General features: G+C 39.1%; 2 protein-coding genes across 9 annotated transcripts in view; one reads left to right on the top strand and one right to left on the bottom strand.

The window, feature by feature from the left end:
- mmp21 (matrix metallopeptidase 21) overlaps window positions 1-10,256 on the top strand; it is a 34,184-nt gene extending 23,928 nt beyond the window's left edge. For all 6 annotated transcript variants that reach the window (XM_038773744.1, XM_038773748.1, XM_038773745.1 and 3 more), the window contains 4 exons: window positions 200-341; window positions 2,987-3,244; window positions 3,322-3,494; window positions 9,680-10,256. In XM_038773744.1, coding sequence (XP_038629672.1) covers window positions 200-341; window positions 2,987-3,244; window positions 3,322-3,494; window positions 9,680-9,979 — 873 coding nt within the window. In that variant the 3' untranslated portion in view covers window positions 9,980-10,256. The remainder of the gene's footprint in view (window positions 1-199; window positions 342-2,986; window positions 3,245-3,321; window positions 3,495-9,679) is intronic.
- Window positions 10,257-10,382: 126 nt separating this feature from the next.
- edrf1 (erythroid differentiation regulatory factor 1) overlaps window positions 10,383-20,875 on the bottom strand; it is a 92,672-nt gene continuing 82,179 nt past the window's right edge. For all 3 annotated transcript variants that reach the window (XM_038773739.1, XM_038773740.1, XM_038773741.1), the window contains 3 exons: window positions 19,408-19,523; window positions 17,055-17,197; window positions 10,383-13,000 (listed from right to left, as the gene is read on the bottom strand). In XM_038773739.1, coding sequence (XP_038629667.1) covers window positions 12,829-13,000; window positions 17,055-17,197; window positions 19,408-19,523 — 431 coding nt within the window. In that variant the 3' untranslated portion in view covers window positions 10,383-12,828. The remainder of the gene's footprint in view (window positions 13,001-17,054; window positions 17,198-19,407; window positions 19,524-20,875) is intronic.

Raw genomic sequence — 20,875 nt, 5'->3', positions numbered from 1 at the left:
AACTGAATTTTCCACTTCCTCCAGGATGGCTCCACTGTCAGGTATTTGAATCAGTTAACAGAACAGATCAAAGACTTTCCTGGTGAGGTACAATATTAGGTATTGCACCTACACATATTCCGGATTTTAAAGCACCAGTGAATTTATAAAAGCAGCTCACTTTACTTCATGAGAATATTTCAATCTGTCCAACAAATAGGTGGCTGTCCACGAACTAGGTCACGTACTGGGTTTGCCTCATATCTACAGAGCTGGTTCAGTAATGCAGCCCAGCTACATTCCACAAGATTCAATGTTTGAGCTGGATTGGCTTGACAGGAAAGCTGTTCAACAACTCTATGGTAAGAGCAAAACATTCAAATTTAAATTCTAGCAGAATCGGATTGTGTTACAGATAATTATGCAGTGAATAAATTCAACATACCCTGTTAACACAGTCAGTGACCAGTAAAGAGTGAATAAGATACAGTAATATTGCAGTTGCATATGGCATTGATACCCGTTTATAAAGTGATGGGCCAAACATCATGGAAACATCTACACCCTAGTCTCTCCACCATCTAGTTCGGGAAAGCAGAACTCTGTATAATAAAATACTTGTACAGAGTTATATCTTTGGTCTGATTGACAATGAAAGGTCTGATTTTGGGGAAGAGCTGATAGGCTATTTCTAGAATTAGAAACTGAGGGGCAAGTCAACAGAGCATTAGAATTAAAAAATTAGGATATTTATTTTTCTACCATCACAACAAAATGCATTAAAAAAGAACTTTAATGAATAAAATGCTCCCCCCCACCACATTAGGAAAAAACAGAGGCCAAGTTGAAAGAGGCGATATTATGTGGAGTCACCAAATGTTTGTTCAAAGAGATGGGTATTATGCAGGGTCCTAAATGAGAAAGTGAGGGCAATGCACAGATGTAAGTCTCAGCAGCTGAAGGATATACTACCAATAATGGGGTGAGGGAAGGAAGATGCAAACATGCAAAAATGACAGCCAGGATAAAATATAGTTGATTGATCCACCCTGCCCCCAGTTACAAAGTCATGATTCACAACATGGTCCACAATCAAGTAACCTCCTCAGAAAAACCCCCCAAAATTAGAAAAACCCACGGTCAATTTATAGAATTCCCAAATGTGGGAAACTCCTCTCTAACACAAAGAGGCTCATTAATCCAGGAGACCACAATTTATATTGCTTAGTACCTCATTTACCTTTGAACACTGATTTCTACCCGAGCCAGAAATCGACTCACCGCCCTTTAAAGATATGTAACAAATCAGCACTCACTGAACAAGTGGTAGGTACGGTAAGGTCGCCATAGTCCCAGATGACCCTTTCCCTTTTTAGGGGGAGAGCTGACTAGTGATGATTTAACCTGAGGATCACCATACTTCAGGCAAGGGGCAAGGTTGAGAAGGCGGGCCACATGAATAACCTCAGCCGGTACGGGAATTGATCCCGTGTTGTTGCCCCCGCTCTGCATTACGAACCAGCTGTCTAGCCAAGTGACCTAAAGCGGCCCCCAGTGGCACTTGTCCCATGACTCCACATATTCTTCTGGTAAAAGAACCACCTAGATCTCTAACCTAGATCTACTCTTGTGTGTAACCAAATGTATGGCCCCCAAATCATCTAGCTAAAAGGAAAGTCTCATAAAGCTGATCAGGGAAATGGTGGTGTAGTGGTAATGCCACTGGACTAGTGAGCCAGAGGCCCAGGCTCTGGGGACATGGGTTTAAATCCCACAACAAAGCTGGTGGAATTTAAATTAAGTTAATACAATCTGGAATTTAAAACTAACGTCAGACTATTGCTTGTTGTAAAAACCCATCTTGCGCTTGGGGAAAGAAATGTTATCCTTAACTCATTTGGCCTACATTGACTTCACACCCACAGCAACTACCTTGTGGAAGGCCTAGTAAGCCACTGAGTACAAGGGCAAGTAGGGATGGACAAGAGGGATCAAGTGATGATCAACACAAACATGAGTGATCAGCAATATCAGGCGCAGGACAGGCAACATCATTTTGGATGAGTTGGGAGTTTTCAGAGAAGCAAAAGAAACTGCTAATGAAGGCATTTGAGGAAATCAATATGGATAAGGTTAGCAGGAGAGAGTGGGATGGGACATAGGTCAGCTATTTTGTCAGAATGGAAGTATGCAGTCTCAGTGAATGATAGACTGGAGTTCGCAGCCAAGCTCAGGATTCTACCAATGCTCCCTCCAAGCTGCAGCAATGTGCAGACATGCAGAGAACAGGCACAACTAAACATCAATTTTAAGGGAGCCACGCAGAACAAGTCAGCCAGGCACAGCAAACAGAAGTCAGATGTGCACTATCAATTGCATTGGACACGAGCAGCTGGTAGATGGGAAAGAGAGGGCTACAATATTTTTGGGAGGGGTTAAATGAAATGGATTCAGTATTCCCAATCCTCAACTGGAAGAAGCTCTGGCTTATCTACAAAATCGTTAAATAAGCAGTCTGACAACATAGATGTAATTAAGCAAATGGAAGATAGTCATGAATTAAGGAATGGTTTTATAATGCTGAAAATTAGAAGGTACATTCCATCTTTGTGAATGCAATCTCCCTTTGACCAAATGTGAAACATAAATGTTGGCATAGAGCTGCTGAATCAATTTTAAATCTTATTTAATTCTACACAGCCATACTAATGACAATGAAATTAATTCATGGTCTAAAATAATGAACCAAGGGACAATATCTGGCAACAAGCAGCCTAGAATTTGGGAAAGCAGGGGTGGAGGAATAGAAGTGAAATTTTAAAAAATCTTTAAAAGCTATCAAAATGCAGACTTTTCTTTTGTAAAAGCATGTGAAGACTTTTGGAGAGGATGCAAAAAAGAAATCTTATGAATATGTGACCTACTTGCCATATTTTGAAGTTCAAAGACTTATAATCATACAACTGAACTGTAATAGCAATAGATTGACTTTGATTATTCTTTTTAGGTGTATGCGAAAGTCCTTTTGACACAGTATTTGACTGGATTCATAGGGAGAAAAACCCATATGGGGAGACAATGATTCAATTTAACACATATTTCTTCAGAAATGAATTGTATTGGCTTTATGAAAATCGTAACAATCGAACACGCTATGGAGATCCTATTTCAATATCAGTTGGATGGCAAGGAATCCCAAGTCGTAGCATTGATGCTTTTGTACATATATGGACCTGGACATTAGATGTCATCTATTTCTTCAAAGGTGATTTAATTTCAACAAATTTAAATGCAATTAATTAGTAGAATGTTATTTTCATTGTGAACTTATCTTCTATGTAGGTACTCAGTTTTGGAGATATGACAATGAAAATGATCAAACATACACAGAGGACGCAGATGGAGACAAATATCCCAAGTTAATTTCTGAAGGTTTTCCAGGCGTTCAGGGTCCAATTGATACAGCTTTTTATCATAACAGAGACCAAAACATATATTTCTTCAAAGGTTCAAACGTAAGTTTTTCTTTGTTCTTGGGAAGTGGGCAACTAAAAACAAGGTATTTTCATTAATTTCAAAACAGGTTTCAGCTACATAGGACAGCATTTTCCTGTGACTGGCTAGCCAAAAGTCTGCTGACTATTAGATGAATGGGAAGATCCGGGCGGTGGGTGGAGATGGAAATTCCGGTCATAGTGTTGGACTAGACTTGCAAGCCAGATCAGTTGGGGATAACAGTTCCTTGACTGATGGCAGAGAAATGTTGAGACAATAATAGAACATAGAACAGTACAGCACAGAACAGGCCCTTCGGCCCTCGATGTTGTGCCGAGCAATGATCACCCTACTCAAACCCACGTATCCACCCTATACCCGTAACCCAACAACCCCCTCCTTAACCTTACTTTTTAGGACACTACGGGCAATTTAGCATGGCCAATTCACCTAACCCGCACATCTTTGGACTGTGGGAGGAAACCGGAGCACCCGGAGGAAACCCACACACACACGGGGAGGACGTGCAGACTCCGCACAGACAGTGACCCAGCCGGAAATCGAACCTGGGATCCCGGAGCTGTGAAGAATTTATGCTAACCACTATGCTACCGTGCTGCCCCTAATAGAGCATAAAACATTGGAAGAATGCAAACGCATTGCAAGGGTTGCATGAAAGATTTATGACAATGGTCCATGGGATGGGACACTTCAGTAATGTGATTAGATTGGAAAAGGTGGGGTTCTTCTCAAAGAAGTGCGGTGATTGGTTGAAAGGAGATTCTTTTGAGATATTCAGCATCATGAAGGGTCTAAGTGGAACAGATAGGAACTGTTCCAATTTGGTGAAAGGATCAAGAACCAGAGGATGCAGATAGAAGGTGAACAACAGACAAACTAATGGCAAAACTTGGAAAATCCCTTTCATGCAGTGAGAAGTTAGGACCTGAGAATGTAGTGAAGCAGATTCAACTGTCGCTTTCGAAAGGGAATTGATAAACACTTGACGAGAAAGTATTTGCAGGGCTATGAGGAAAGGGTGGTGGCCTAGTTGTGTTGCTCTTACAGAGAGCCGGCATAGACATGATAGACCAAATCTTCCCATGATTATAACTATACAATGAAAAATGAAAGAAAGTCAACAGGGATTTGTTATTGTTAATGAGGGTGCTGTAATGTGATTGATGGGTATATGGATATTGAAAAATCATTTGACAAAGTATCACAAACCAACTTGATAGCAAAATTAAAGTCAATGGGATTAACAAGTACAGTGCAGCACAAATACAAAATTGGTTGAGGGACAGATGGAGTTTTGTGAACATTTGTTTTTCAGACTGGAGAGAGAGATATAGTTGTGTTCCCCAGCGGTTGGTAATTAGGATCACTGTTCTTTTCCAGATGCTCCAGTTTCCTCCAAGCCCCGAAAGATGTCTTTGTTAGGTGAATTGGACATTCTGAATTCCCCCTCAGTGTACCCGAACAGGCGCCATGGTGTGGCGACTAGGGGATTTTCACTTCATTGCAGTGTTAACGTAAGCCTATTTGTGACAATAATAAAGACTATTAAATGATCTGGGTTGCATTATCAAAGGCATCATTTTAAAATCCATAAATGAAATGAAACTCAGAAATGTAAGGATAGTAAGACTTCAGGAGGAAATAGATTGACAAAAGGGGTGATGCATGCCAGTGAAATTTAACACAAATGTGTGACGCTATACATTTTTGTTGGCAGAAGGAAGAGACGAAATATTACTAAACGGTACAATTTTATAAGGGATCCAGAAATAGAGACTTGGAGCAGGGATGGGTCGTGAAAGTGTCAGGATAAGTTAAGACTGAAAAAAAATCATATAGGATGCTTGACTTCAATAATAACCTACATTTTTCTCATGCCTTTAACATAATGAAATATCCCATCTTCACAAGAGCATTATAAAACAAAATAAGATGCAGAGGCATATAAGGAACTATTAGGTCAGATGACCAAAAACCTGGTCAAAGGAGTGGATTTTGAGGAGGAAAATATGGTAATGGAGGTGTAAGGAGGGTATTTCAGTGCTTGGGGTCTAGGAAACTGAAAATATCGCCACCAATAATGGAGCAATTAAAACCAGGGATTCCCGGAGACCAGAACAAGAAGAGCGGAAATATTGGAGAGTTGTGGGGCTGGAGAATACAGAGAGTGACAGACAGGTCATGGGAAGGATTTGAAAACGGGGATGAGAATTTTATAATCAAGATATTGCTTTCTGGGAGCCAATGTAACCAAGTGAACTCTGGTGACAGGGGAACAGGACTTACTGTGAGTTAATACATAGGCAGCAGACATTTGGATGGCCAGGTTTATGGAAAGTAGAATGTAGATCAGACATGGGTGCGTTGGAATAGTCAAGTCTGGAGGTAACAGAGGTACGAATGAGAGTTCAACAGCATACGAGCTGAGATGTGGAAATGTTCTGAAAGTGGAAATGTGCAGTCTTAATGATGGCATAAATGAAGTCCAAAGCTCATGTCAGGATAAGATGTGACACTGATGTTGCGAACAGACTGGCTTAATACGACTGTTGCCAGAGAGAGGAATGAAGTCAGTGGCAAGGAACGGTATTTGGAGTGGGGACCGAAATCGAATACTTCCAAATGTTTAATTAGAGGAAGTTTCTGCTCATTCAATACTGAATGTTGGATCAACTGATAATTTAGCAAAAGTGGAAGAGTGAAGAGAGGTGGTGGTGAGATAGAGCTGGGTGTCGTCAGTGTACGTGGGGAAAACTGTGCTTCCTCATGATGTCACCAGGGGTGGCATGTAGATGTGAAATAGTTCTGTGGGAGACAGAGGTAATGGTACAGGAGCTGAAATATAAGGCATTGCAAATGATTCTCTGGCTATGATTAGGTAGATAAGAATGGGACCAAACAAAAGCAGTCCCATTCAGCTGGCCGACAGTGGAGAGCAGTTGGGGGAGGATGGTGTAGTTAACCTGGTTAAAGGGTGCAGACATAGCGAGAAGGAAAAAATATCTTAAGTCACGGTGCCATTTATGACTTTAAAAGAGGTGTTTCAGTACTGTGGCAGGACAGATGGGAATTAATTTGGGAGGCAACATGTTCAAGGACTTGGATAGTTTACAAAGATGATGAGGTCAGGGCTTTGCTTTTGAGGGGAAGTGTGATGACAGCTGATTTAAAAGAGGGCCAATGTCTAAAGAAAAAGAGAACCATTTACAATATTGATTAACATGGGGCTCAGTAGGACAAGCTGGTTGATCAGCAGCTTAGTGGGAATAAGACTGAAGGAACACGATGTTGATCTCAAGATGAGCTCAGAGAAGATATGAAGGAATACAGGAGAGAAACCAAAGAAAGATGCAAGTCAGGGCTAAAGGGGCGGGGGGGGGGGGGGGGCGGTGACAATAGAGCAGATGGATTAGTGGAAGGGAGGAATGCAAGAGGTAGTTGATCAGATTGTCACATTCTTAGTGACCAAGAAGTCCACAAGGTCCTTATTCTTAGACGTGAAGGTGGAAGGGCTGGAGAGGGAAGTTTAAAAAGGCAGTTTGCAGTAAAGAAGCAGGAGTTACCTTTTGCATTTCAGAATGAACTGCATGAACATTTTCTTAAGTGGTCCAGTCAGATTTGGAGGTGGGTAGTGTTATGGGCCAGGGTTTAGGGAACTCCAAAGTATATCATGGAGGTCACCTGACCCACAACTTTTAATAGATTGTGGTATGGGAGCACACAGCCCACTCTACAGGTGTGGCACAGCAGAAATGGAAAAGTATTTTTTACAGCAAAACAATGTTTATTCTATGAACTCAAGTTAACCTTTTTAAAACATAGTGAACATCTTAGCAGCCGTTAATTCAAATACAACCCCCAAAGAATACAACACTAAGTAATCCTTTAAGCTTTCCTTTTAACATCCATAAGACTTAAAACATCTTTTACCAGAAGCACATCAGGTTAAAGTCACTACTGTTATTATTTTTAAATAACCAGGATCGATTCAGTCTTTAGATTACAGAGAGAGATTCTAATGCACCTTCTGGCTGCGACTGCAGCTATCCAGCACTGAAAACGAAACTAGAATACACTGTTATGGGAGAGGTGTGTTCAGAACCCCAAAACGTATCATGGAGTTCAACCAACCCCCACCTTTAATGGATTGTTGCTTTTGAAGCACACGGCTTGTTCCCCAGGTGTAGTATTACAATTATGGACATGTGGTTTTTAAAACAAAACAATGTTTATTTCATGAACTCAAATTAACCTTTTAAATAAATATTGGATCTCTTAACACCCCTTACTTCAAAGATAACCCCGAAAATAATACAACACTACATATTTCTGTTGTAACTCCGCCAATTTTCCTGAACTAAAAATATCCGCCTCATCCTACACCTGTTCTTGTTCTTTTTCAACCATCTGATCAAAAATCGTTTCTGATAATTGCACTTCAACTTCATCTTCACTCGTTGATTTCTCCTCGTCTTAACCTGTGACTTTGCGACCTTGTAACTACACAATCCGGAAGAATCCCAGGATATTCGTCCTTCAACACTTCAGTTGTCTGATTTTCCACTGGTTTATCAACCACAGTAGGCATCACTCCCACCTGCGATCTAGCTATATCATTCCTGGACAAGATGGTTTATCTATTACTCCTACTACCACTTCACCACTCTTCACTGGATTTTCCAACCTTACCTTATATAATGGAACGCCTCCCCTCTCACCTTGAATTCCACATATCAGCACCTTTTCTGGCAACATTCTTCCCAAACTACATAATTCCTCATCTCTTACCATTAAAGATTGACTAGCCCCTGTATCTCTTAAAATTGTTACTTCTTTACCTGCTCCTCCTGATACACATAAGTAAACTTTAGCCACACAAGTAAATTATTTAAAGACATCTGGCACCTTCTTAACAACTACTTCTTGAACAGGCTGTACAATCGTTTGGACCTCCTTCGCTTCCCTTGGGCTTTCCTTTACCACTAACAAATCCCACTGTCTTATCCTGTTTTACCACATCAGCCTTTCCAGTGCTTTCAACCACCAACACTGTGACTTTACATGGCCTAGTTTATTACAGTGAAAACATTTGAAACTTTTAATTTTTTTTCCACCCTCCTGGATTTCTTTTTAAATCTGAGGTACACTCTCTATTGTCTCCCATCAGATCACCTTTACCACTTGAGTATTTCTCATGTCCTCAGTTTCTATCCCTCACCGGCTGAAACTGATGTCAGAAACCAATCTTTGACTTATGAACTAATTCATAATCATCTGCCATTTCTGCTGCTAATCTCGCAGTTTTAACCGTCTGTTCTTCCACACTAGTTCTCACTACATCACGAATTGAATTTTTAAACTCCTCCAAAAGTATAATTTCTGAGAGCTTCATACGTTTGGTCTATTTTCAAAGCCCTTATCCACCTATCAATTTCAGGTAGTAAGTTGTTCTGAGGTCTTAAATTTCTTGCTCTTTTCTTTTTTGTTCTTTGTTCAATCATGCTTTGTTCCTACTATTCCACTTTACCCAAGTTGAGTATAATTTACCTTGTGCTCTTTTGTTCTTGTTTCTTTCCTATATAAATCTCATTGGTTGAGGACATAGGATGTCCCTCTTGTTCACCAAAATCTCAAATGCCTTGATTACAGATGACAAATCAATATTAATGCAGTTGCTTGATTGGATCTGTTTAAAGTTTAACATCCGTTAGTCCTGTGTGGTTGCATGAACTTTTCCTACAAAAATCTACTAGCAGTGAATTAGCACATTATTGAATTACTATCTTATGTGCAATTTCTCATGGGCAATAAATGCTGGCTATTCCAGCAGCTCCCGCATCTTAAAAACAAGTGACAATTTCTCATTATAAAATTTAAGTCTACTCATTTCAGTAGAACAGAATTTTAAAAATTGCCTTAAGTTTGTGCATCAGTAATGCAGTCAACAATTAAGTGTCAAAATAAAGGAGACTGTATTTTAAGATTTGATGGTAACTTTATTTGAATGAAATAGTAACTCTGGTAATGGTATCAGGGCTTTGAGAGGAAGAATTCTATAGGTTGTTCCAATTTATTTTCATCTTCTTATGGTACAGAGATTATTGATTTCAAAGGAAACAAAGTGATGCTGTTAAATATCTGAAATGGTCACATCCTTTTGTCTCTTCATTAATTTTCTTTATAGGTGGTCACTTTCAATGTGAATACAAATCAGATTAACGGATACCCGAAAAGAATTATAGATGTATTTCCACCAGTGGTACAGAATGATCATCCCATTGAAAATCTAAATGTTGTATATTACTCATATCATTACCAATCTATTTTTTTCTTCAAAAATAGTTTCTTTTGGAAAGTGGTCAATGATTGGGATAAAAAGAAGAACCCATTATTGCCACTGAATGGGCTAATGCCCAAGAGAAAGATATCAGATCAATGGTTTGACATCTGCAATGTTCATGATTCAATGCTGAACAAGAACTAAATATATTTCAAACATTTTTACACACATGACAAGGGCTGTTTTGGATTGCAAATGCATAAATAGCGTGCTGTATATGCTTAATGCTACAAGACTTTATCCTAGACACGTGCACAAATTAAGTGACTAGATTTTAGAGTCAAAACCATTCATAACAAAGTCTGTGTCAGACTGTTAATTCCATCAAAGATTATTTTTATTTGCCAAATTATAATATTGTATATGAAGTTGACAAAGTTTTAACACTGAAAAGAGTAATAAAACAGAAAATTTATGCAGACAAAAGGATTTGTCTTTTTTCTCATCCTACACTATTTAATACCTGCATTTACTGATACTAGGTTACACAAATTTGCTCATATCATGTACACAGACTGACCAAAGGACAACACATGGCAGACAGTTACTTTCATATTTTTATTAAATATATTTTTAAAATGTCACAAAGTATTCGTTCTGGTCTGTTGGCAGCAGGATGAACATTCTTTCAAACAAAATGAAATGTACTTCTGAACAAACTCTACAGAGTCCTCAGATATAGATATTTGTCCTTTTTGAACAGTAAGTGAAAAATCAGACTTTACATTATAAAAGTCACAAGAATTAATATTTCAGATATTGTAATATTTTTGTCGTAAACTATAAATAAAATATCCAGCTTCATTTAACTCAATATTTCTAATAAGGCTCCCTTTATCCCGTGAAAGCTACATTTTAGAGCTCTGTCTTCCACTTAATAACTTTTTAAATATCTGACAAATCTCTAGGTGGATTTAAAAAACTGTTTTCACTAAACAAAATTCTCTCACTGAAACCAAAGCTCATCAACAAAACTTTACAGAAAGAAAAGGGGGAGAAAGCTGACCCAAATAGAACTCTCAGAATCTTCATTCACGCACCAGTTATCAGGCAGACACACTCAACCCAGATTCTGCACATGCTTACATATTTTCCATTCTGCGCACACACATTTTAAATTTACAGTACATAAACCAATCTCGAAATTGAACCCTGATTTTTAGAACAACTCCAATTTACCTGGAGAACATTGCACACTTGGCTTCAAAATATACACACAATTATAGTTACAAAACTTTGAGTTGTTAGCAAAAATCCTGCAATTCCATTACACAATATACGCACGTGTAAATCTTGAAAGGCTTGAATTCATATTATTGAATTCACTTTATTAAAATGTAATGTGGTTCTTGTGGAAGTGTAGATCTTTAACCTACTGACCAATGAAAAGATGTCATCATGTGTAACATTGTTTTCCTATCATATGCAATAGTAAAATAAGCTAAATCATTTTTAAATCTTGTCCAAAGTGTGTTATCTGCATTTTTGTTTCATTAACTTATCAATAGTAGTAATGAGCATGAAAAATGTGTACCTTAAAAATTTCTCAGAATTCCTACGTACCATCAGTGGATTTTTTGAATGTCAAAGTAGCAATTCATCCACTGTCTCAAATACACGAACCTCCACTTCCAGAATTCAGTATGTACTACTGTATCTACAGGATGCACTGCAGCAAATCACTAAGTGTTCTTCACCAGTCTCCCAAAGCTAATAACCTTTAACTAGAAGGCAAGGACATCAAGTGCATGAAAGTATCACCTCCAAGTTCCCTGTCAGGTCATACATTTTCCTGACGTGGAGATATAGTCCCATTCCTTCATGGTTGCTGGATCAAAAATCTAGTGAATATTGCTGTGGGAGCAGCTGCACTACACCAACCTCAAATAGGAAAGGCAGCACCCTAGCATTCTCTTCTCATGGGCACATAGATAGGCAATAAAAAAATGACTTTCCAAGTAATGCCCATATTTTAAGAAAAATGAAAAATATTATCCCAATGACTAATTAGCTGGTCAAGATCACAGATCTTCAAAGGTCTAGTTTACTTTTTACTTTAAAATTAGCCCCATAACAGTTTGTTCATGTTTCTCAGATGAATGAGTTTAAAGATAAGTGAATTTTTACTGTTCATTCATTGTAAAGTAGGGAAACATGCTGGCTGACCTATTTATATATGAATATTCTGTTCAATAAATAACTAAAATGCAACTTCAAATTCCAACTTGTGATTGGTTGTTTAACAGAGTCATTAAAAAAGATATTGTATCTTTTAAATTCACTAATTGCATTAATCGAAAAAATGTCATTCATTTTGCCAGTATTTACAATGTACACAGTAAGAAAGTATTTCATGTATCAATTCACTGACAAACCTTTGAATGTAATTTGAATACATATTGCAATTCACAAAAGAATACTATTACTAGTTTAGACCAAAGTTTATTTTGGTCACCAATTTTCTCCTCTTTTCTCTTGATAGCAGTGACCCATGCTGAGGTACTGATTTCCTCAGTTCCTCATCAAGTAGCCATTCGTCAAGCTGAGGTAGAGTATTTCAAGAAACTATTTAAATCTGAAGATGTCACTGCCCTCACCAGACATTGCACATATTCCCCTCCCAAGTGAAGGTAACTGAAAAAATATCAACATCAGGGGTGATGAATAATCTTCCTCCCCCTTAGCCCAAGGATGTTAAAGTTGCAGCACCTTTACTGTCAGCTTGGCTGAAAGTAGGTTACTCAGCATAAGGCTGGAATTTGGGAACTTTTTAGTCTTTATGTCTCAATATGACATTCATTGTTAAATTATTGCTTTGAAGAACTAGCTTTTAATTAGTGCTAGTTATTAATTGTTGAAGTGATGTCCATACTGACCTGTAGGTGATGAAAGCCATTTGAAATATGCCAATTTACCTTTGAACAGGTACTTTAACTGTCAACCCACATTTTATAACAGTGCTTTCAGTACAACAGTGGGAAGACAAACGGTGGTCACACGGATCCACCTTCATCAACTGGTGATTTAGATGATAATTGTTTTAGTAAGTTCAGTATCACCTCCACTCTCTGCATTAGAGGGGTGTCCTTATCTGCTGTTGCCCGCAGCAATGTTGAATAAGCATGCTTGTAGTTTTTCAATATTATTTGATCATCGCTAACACCACTGTATAAAACACAAAAAACATTACTTTAGAAAGGCAGAATTAATACAAAATTTGATTAAATTAACCCTAATCAAATCTTTACTTTTACAAAGTTTTAAACAACCTTCATATGAAATACAATCTATTCCCGATTTGCAGTTTGGTAACAGCTAGCAGCATTAGGATGAAAGTAGCCAAAATTAAGGTATTAGTCAGATCTGGGGTGTGGGGGGGGGGGGGGGGGGGGGGGGGGGGGAATTATACCAGAATTTGGCAAGTGTCAAATCTCATTGAAAACCGACGTTGCTGTTCCACAGATCGGTTTTGTCATGGTATCTTGAAGCGCTTCATAGAATTATAGAATTAACAATGAGGAGGTCATTTGGCCCATCGAGTCTGCAACAGCCCTTGGAAAGAGCACCCTTACTTAAGCTCACACCTCCACCCTTATACCGCAACCTGGTGACCCACCTAAACTTTTGTACATTAACGGGAAATTTACCAAGGCCAATCCACCTAACCTGCACATCTTTAGACTGTGGGAGTAAACCAGAGATCCTGGAGGAAATCCATGCAGATACAAGGAGGAAGTACAAATTCCACAAAGTCACCCAAGGCCAGAATTGAACGGTGGAGCAGCAGTGCTAACCACAGTGCCCCCTTTGGAAAAGAACATGAATGGGTGTGGTTTATGTCATCCCCGAGATCTCTTCAGAGACAGGAGCCAGCTCAGCACAGATCTTTGAAAGGTGTCCCGACCAGCAGCGCAGCCTAACAGACCTCATCACACATAACACAGGTCTCGGGGTCTGGCGATTTGCCTGTAAGCAATATTGTAGATAGCTGGTGGTGCGACCTCTGACCAACAGGTGGTGGTATCCACCACGCGGTCTCAAGTCAGTGATCATGTGACCAGACGCTCAGATATAAGTGCCGGGCACATCCAGTAATTCTCAGATGTTTATAAGACATACAAGGACAGTCGTGCCTATGGGTAGCTCCAATGATGTACAAAGAAACTCCATAACTTGCTCTGTATCAGACCACTAACTTACCATATGTGATTTAATAAAGAACTTGGTTTGGACAAGTCGTTTGGTAGATTCCTTGCTCGACATCGAACACTAAACACAACAGGGGGCTGTACCTCCCCCTCCCCCATGTAAATGAGGTAATGTCCTTTGTGGGCATGAGTCTCGTGATGCCGCCGGGGGCGGGAGATGTGAAACACGATCTGTCCAGCAAGAATTGTATTTCCTGATTCTCGTGAAATTTTCTGTCCTCGCCACTGATGCCATGGACCGTGAGAATGGCATCAAGATTCCACCCTTTTGTCTCCAAGTTGCCAATAGGTAGATGATGAAACAGGGAAGAGAATAGCTCATTTGGGAGTTATTCCCTCACCAGCCCCATTCGAGACAGAATTAAAATACTTCCACTGCAGATGGAATGTATTGTGAGGATTTCATTTTGGCAGTATGAACAGAAAAGCAGAATCTTTTGAGAAGGCATGAAATTTGGAAATATTAATGTTGAGAGACTGGGAAAGAGTACAAAACGTTAGCATGCAGACACAACAGCAATTAAGGTGGCAAATGGCATGTTAACCTTTATTGCAAAGGGATTGGAGTAGACATAGAAAACAGGAGTAGGCCATTCTGCCTGCTTTGCTATTCAATATGATCATGGCTGATTTTCTATCTCAACGCCATACACTCGCACTGTCCCCATACCCCTCGACAGCTTAGTCTAGAAATCTATTTCCTTCTTAAATGTATTCAGTGCTTGGCCTCCACAGTCTATGGTAGAGAGTTCCACAGGTTCACCACTCAGTGAAGATGTTTCTCCTCATCTCAGTCCTAAATGGTATGACCCCCTTGTTCGAGATGCCCCCTCCCCCAGACACAGGAAGCAACATCCCTGCATCCCGTCTGCCCAGCTATGTCTGAATTTTATACATTTCAATTGGATCATCTCCCATTCTTCTAAATTCCAGCAAATACAGGTGCAGTCAACTCAATCTCTCCCCATATGGCACCCCAGGAATCAGTTTGGTGAACCTTTGCTGTACTCTATCCATGGAACGTACATCTTTTCTTAGATAGGGAGTGCAAAACTGCACGTAATACTCCAGGTCTGGTCTCACCAAGGCCCTATACTGCTGCAGTAAGACATCCTTGCTCCTGTAGTCTTTTTGCAATGAAGGCCAACATACCATTTGCCTTTTTAACAGTTTGCTGTACCTGCATGCTTGCTTCAGAGGTTGGTGTACCAGGGCACCCAGGTCCCTTTATATATCAACATTTTCAATCTATCACTATTTAACTAATGTTCGGCATTTATGTTACTCAGTCCGAAATAGCTAACTTCACATTTATCCACATTATACTGCATCTGCCATGTATTTGCCCACTCACTCAACTTGTCTAAATCACCCTGAAGCCTCATCACTCACATTTGCAGCTAGTTTTGTGTCATCAACAAATTTGGAAATATCGCTTTGGGTTCCCTCAGCCAAATGATTTGATGTATGGTGTGAATAGCTTAGGCCCAAGCACCAATTCCTGCAGGAACACACTAGCCACTACTACCATTCTGAAAAAAAAATATTTATTCCTACTCTGTTTCCTGTCTGCTCACCAATTATCAATTCATGCCAATATATTACCCTCAATCCCATGTGCTTTAATTTTGCACACTAACCTCTTATGTGGGACTTTATCAAAACTTTCTGAAAAGCCACATCAACTGGTCGCCCTCCTCTATTCTACTAGTTATGTCTTCAAAAACCCCAGCCAGGTTTCCCTTTCATAAATCCATGCTGACTAATCCTGTTGATATTTTTTAAGTGTCCTGCTACGTGTCCTGTGTAATGGACTCAAGCATTTTTCCAGCTACTGCCATTAGGCTAACCAATCACAATCTCCTGTTTTCTCCCTCCCTCTTTTTTTAAGACGGGGTTATGTTTTCCACCTTCAATTTTGCCAGAACTGTTCTAGAGTCTGCAGAATTTTGGAAGATGACAACCTACACATCCATTAGTTCCATGGCCACCTCCTTCAGTACTCAGATGTAGATTATCAGACCATGGGGATTTATTTGCTTTAGCTCCATTAATTTCACCCAGCACTATTTTCTTAGTAATACTAATTTCCTTCAGTTGCTCCTTCTCATTAGACCCTTGGTTCCCTAGCAATTCTGGAAGTTATTTGTGTGATCTTTCGTGAAGACAGAACTAAGCACTTGTTTAATTGCTCTGCCATTTCCTTGTTCTCCATTATACATTCTCCCGTTTCTGGCTGTAAGGGACCAACATTTGTTTTTGCTAATCTTGTTCTTTTAATATACTTAGAGGCTTTCACAATCCGCTTTTGTTATTTGCAAGTTACTCTCCTACTCTATATTTCTCTTAATCATTGTCTTGATCCTCCTTTACTGAATTCTGAACTTCTCTCAACTCTCAGGCTTTCTACTTTTTCTAACAACTTTATGGATCTAAATCTACCCTTAATTTCTTTTGTAAGCCATACCTGGGCTGCTTTCATTGTTGTGTTTTTGCAGAAATAAATGTATCACTGTTGCAATGCATACATTCGCTCCCTAAATATTAGCCATTGCCTATCCACTGTAATTGCGCAATTATGCCAGGTTAAGAGAGTAAGCCATTTAAGACTACAGTGAGGAGGAATTTCTTCACCAAGAAGTTGGTGAATCCTTGGACTTCTCGACCCCAAAGTACTGCACAAGCTCAATCGTGAGTAGGTTCAAGACAGAAATTGAAAAATTTCTGGAGACTAACGACATCAAAGGATATGGAGATAGTTCAGACAGTGGCTTTGAGCTAGATGATCATCCATGATCTAAATGAATGAATAAATAAGTGAGCCTAATCCTTGGTCTCCCAAGGAATCAATGGGGAACGGGCAGAAAGGTAGTTGGGGTAGAAGACTATTGAATTGAATTTTTTTTCTCATATTCTTATGCACATATTTAAGTTGCACATTTAGAAGTGAATGTAATGATGCAGATAGGCACAAATTAATATACTGGTGAAAAAGAAAGGAAATACATTACCTGCTTTTTCTTTTTGAGGTCAGTAGTTTGATAAGTTGAAACAACAGAAAAGAAAGTCGAGCTTCAAACATGTTGACAAGGCTTATAATCTCTTCTTCATTCAGGCCGGAGGAATCATTTTCAGACATGTCCTGGCGTGCTTGCTAGAAGGATCAATATGAATTTTAGTTTGAGATCACTTCTGAGTACTCCTGATGTATGTTATAATATTTTTTGTCAATGTTTATTTTTAGGCACAATTAAATTAAAAATATGTCAAGAACATAATGGGCAACATTCAAGAACACAGTTATCATTTTAAAATCGGCCAGTTTTCGGTAGATGAGTTTTAGCGCCAGGTCAAAACCAACTCAATGCAGTCAAAAACCGTATTTTAACCCCAAACACCCCTGTGGAGTTCCCACTATATTCGCTGACCCAGCAGCAAGTACGCACAGTGTGCAGCAAGGGGAAAAGTAAAAGGTCTATTAAAAGCAGGAATGTACCTCAAACAATCATTTACTCTGCATGTTTGCCATTGGACTAGGACAGCCCAGTTAAAATCCTGGTGTCCATATGGCATTATCAAAAATTGAATACATCATTCATATGATTTGTATGTCCAATAAACTACTGCACAACCCTGCAATGCAATTGCTTCATGATGATGTGACTCCAACTGTCTCGAGTGGGGAATTTGAAACCGACTCCTTCAAATCTGGACTGCTTAAAAGCAAGATTGTCTCTTGGCTTCCATACTATTCAGAATCTATTTGACAGTGGCTATTCACCTTATCAAAGGTCGGCTGCCCTCTGGTGTCTTACTAAATACCATACAGATGGAAAGCTCTTTGACCTTAGTCACCTCCGTATTAAACTGACCATCACAGGTACATGTGATCTACAGCCTGTGGATGACTGCAGTGACGTCACTCACACACACACCAATTTGGAAGCCACCCTCGAATCCTTCATTCTACATACAAGAAACTTGGCCTGTACTTTATTATTGCCAAAACAAAACTCATCAGCCCAGGCCTGGTCAGACAAATATCACATTTTCCATACATGTTGAAGGTGAGACTCTAGGACACTTCGAGCACTTCCCACACCATGGCAATTACCTCTCTCAAAATGCCACGATTGACAAGGAGATCCAACACTGGATCAACTGTAACAGTTCAGCCTCCTACAAACTATGAAAGCGACAACAAAGATATTTGTAAGTCAACAAAAGCCTTAGTATAGAGCGCACTTGTTGTTACCATGCTCCAGTACTGCAGCAAGACCTGGACTATGCATTAGTGATATAGAAGAATGCTACAGAAATTCCATCAGCAATGTCTCCATCTAATCTTCCAGATTCAATGGGAGGCCCATGAAATTCTAATTCCCTTCTTGAAGCCAGGTCCACAAGTACATGGGCAAAATTCCTACAAAATTTACTTTGAAGGGCTGGCCACTGTTTGGGCTGAAAATCAAATCCCCACTAAGTCCTGTTCTCTCTCAACTTTCAAATAGTCAACCTTCCAAGAATGACAAAAAAAAAACTTCTTCAAAGTCACACTGAAGCTACCCTTGAAGTTCGACAGCATCAACCTTTGGTGTGCTTGCTGCCAAGTGCTCAGAATGGCGACAATCTGTCTATTTAGTTACATCATGCTTCGTGTCCCAACACCTTCATGATGAAGCAGAGCGATAGCAAAGAAAGAAAAGGAAGAAAATCCTGTGCTCTGAATCCCATTCTTGCATGGCAATTCTTGTCCATGTACCTCAATATCGGTGTGTTGAAATTGGCCTACTCAGTCACAGCAAGACCCAAGGCAGAAACTAGTTGCCCCAAGTTGCCATCCTTGAATAGAAGATGCCGATGGATACATCAGGAAACAACTGCATCTTTCCAACGGGTATATTTCCAGTTGAGTGATAACAAGGTGTTTTTGAGGAATGTCAAGACAAGGGAATGAAACTTTTATTTTTAATATCCAATGCTATTACTAAGAATTCCTAAGTCAGGTAGAAAATTAAATCCAGATGCAGAATAACGTTCTTCTCCTTGGCTGCCATCGTGATTGCAGAAAAGCACACCTCACTGCACCAGTGTGATGATTGTTTTTCTTACAGCTGTTTTACTTTACCAGCATCTCTGTAATATTGTCAACTGTGATCAGTTGAGTGCGGTCAACTAAACTTACTACCCAAAGTCATTTCATGTAGTAATGTTTCAGCTAGCAGAAGGAAGGCCTCCTCCATCCTTACAGCCATTTCGTCAGTCTGAAATGATTTCAGTCTCAGTTGAAAAAGAATATGCTACCTGCTTCATCAGTCAGTCCTATCTTCACTTGCCCTACTAAAATAGTTTGAAAACAGTTACCAGTGCTTGGGCACATGAAAGTTCACTCTGGATAAGCTGAAAAGAATATTCTGAATTGATGATTATATCCAATGCTCCTAAAAGAGTCTTCTGTTTTGATGCATTGCTGATCTGATCTACAAAGGGAACAAAAAACTTCACTTTTTATTTAATCTAGGATGCATTTTAGAAAGAAACATCACAACAAGAAAATGAATTAAATTCTGAATAAGCCGGACAGTTTGTATTTAACAAACTTCTCATCAGCAACATCTATTAGGAATTAAAACTTTAAATATCGCTTAAAGATGAGCACATTTTCATTTTAAAATGGACGAACAACTATTATTTGAAAGCAACCTTGGAAACACTGCACAACAATCTCCCTGCAGTGGCATACAAGTTATTCTGTTTACTAACACTGAGAAAAATAGTCTGAGTGGAAATATTGGGATGAAAAGTGGTTTTGACTCCAAAACCTTTAAAGACTTTCCACAAATTATCCATTGGCTGGAGTATAATGATTAATGTAAATGGGCCTAGAGCTGCCCATCAATTGTGTTTCCCACCCCCCATTGGCACAATTATCTCGATATTGGCGGATCACAGAATTTTAAGTGCAATTTATGCACAATCCGAGTTTCTGCAATATTTACACTGGTTTTAAAAATGTTGTGTTAGATGTATACTGTCCCCAGGGTGAATTAATCACCAGCAGGGTGTTTCCACTAATTGCACTCATTTGTCTTATGTAGGCTCCAGAAATAAAGCTGGATTTCTTGATTGCATGAGTACTAATTGATCACCTTGAAAGATTAAACAAAAAAATGAGTACTGTGCCCTCCAAATTAAGTCGAGAATAGCTTTGCAATTTGTTTTTGTCATTTTCAGTCGTAATTTAAGATTGGATTATTCAGGTAGAGAATTGAGGCTGAGATTTAAAGTACTTTTTTTTTTGTATTTTTAGCCGTGTAAAAACGTTGTCAGATTACTGCACTCAAATATATCAAGGAATATTTTTAAAGCAAGGTTTCAATTTTCTAAAAATTTCATTTAAATGCTAATTCATGGAAAACTTTGCATTCAGTGATATACAATGAACTTGAGCAGAAATATAAGAGGAAAAAAAACTTGTCAAAACTGGTGCAATTTGTGCTGGAATCATCCATTGCACACTAAGTGAAACTCTACCCTGTGATTTTTATAATGAAACAATAAAAGTCATGATATTCTCAGTACGTAGGTTTTGATACCTCATCTGGAATAGACATCGTCTTTTGTACCGTAAAGCACACAGTCAGCAAAATTATAACATGGCATCCAGGGATAAATTATAGAGGTTACATAAATGGTTTGGATTCTTTCGCATGAATGAGGGGTAATCTAATCAAGTATTGATAAAAGAATTCACTAAGGTAGATAGAGGGGTTAGCTCTTCTGTTGTGGGAATCCAGAACAAGGGTGCATAATTATAACGTTAGAGCACCTG

This window comes from Scyliorhinus canicula, chromosome 16 (assembly GCF_902713615.1).
Source record: "Scyliorhinus canicula chromosome 16, sScyCan1.1, whole genome shotgun sequence".
NCBI classification, from domain to species: Eukaryota; Metazoa; Chordata; class Chondrichthyes; order Carcharhiniformes; family Scyliorhinidae; genus Scyliorhinus; species Scyliorhinus canicula.
The sequence above is the reverse complement of the archived record's forward strand: the minus strand, read 5'-3'. Positions and strand labels throughout refer to the sequence as shown.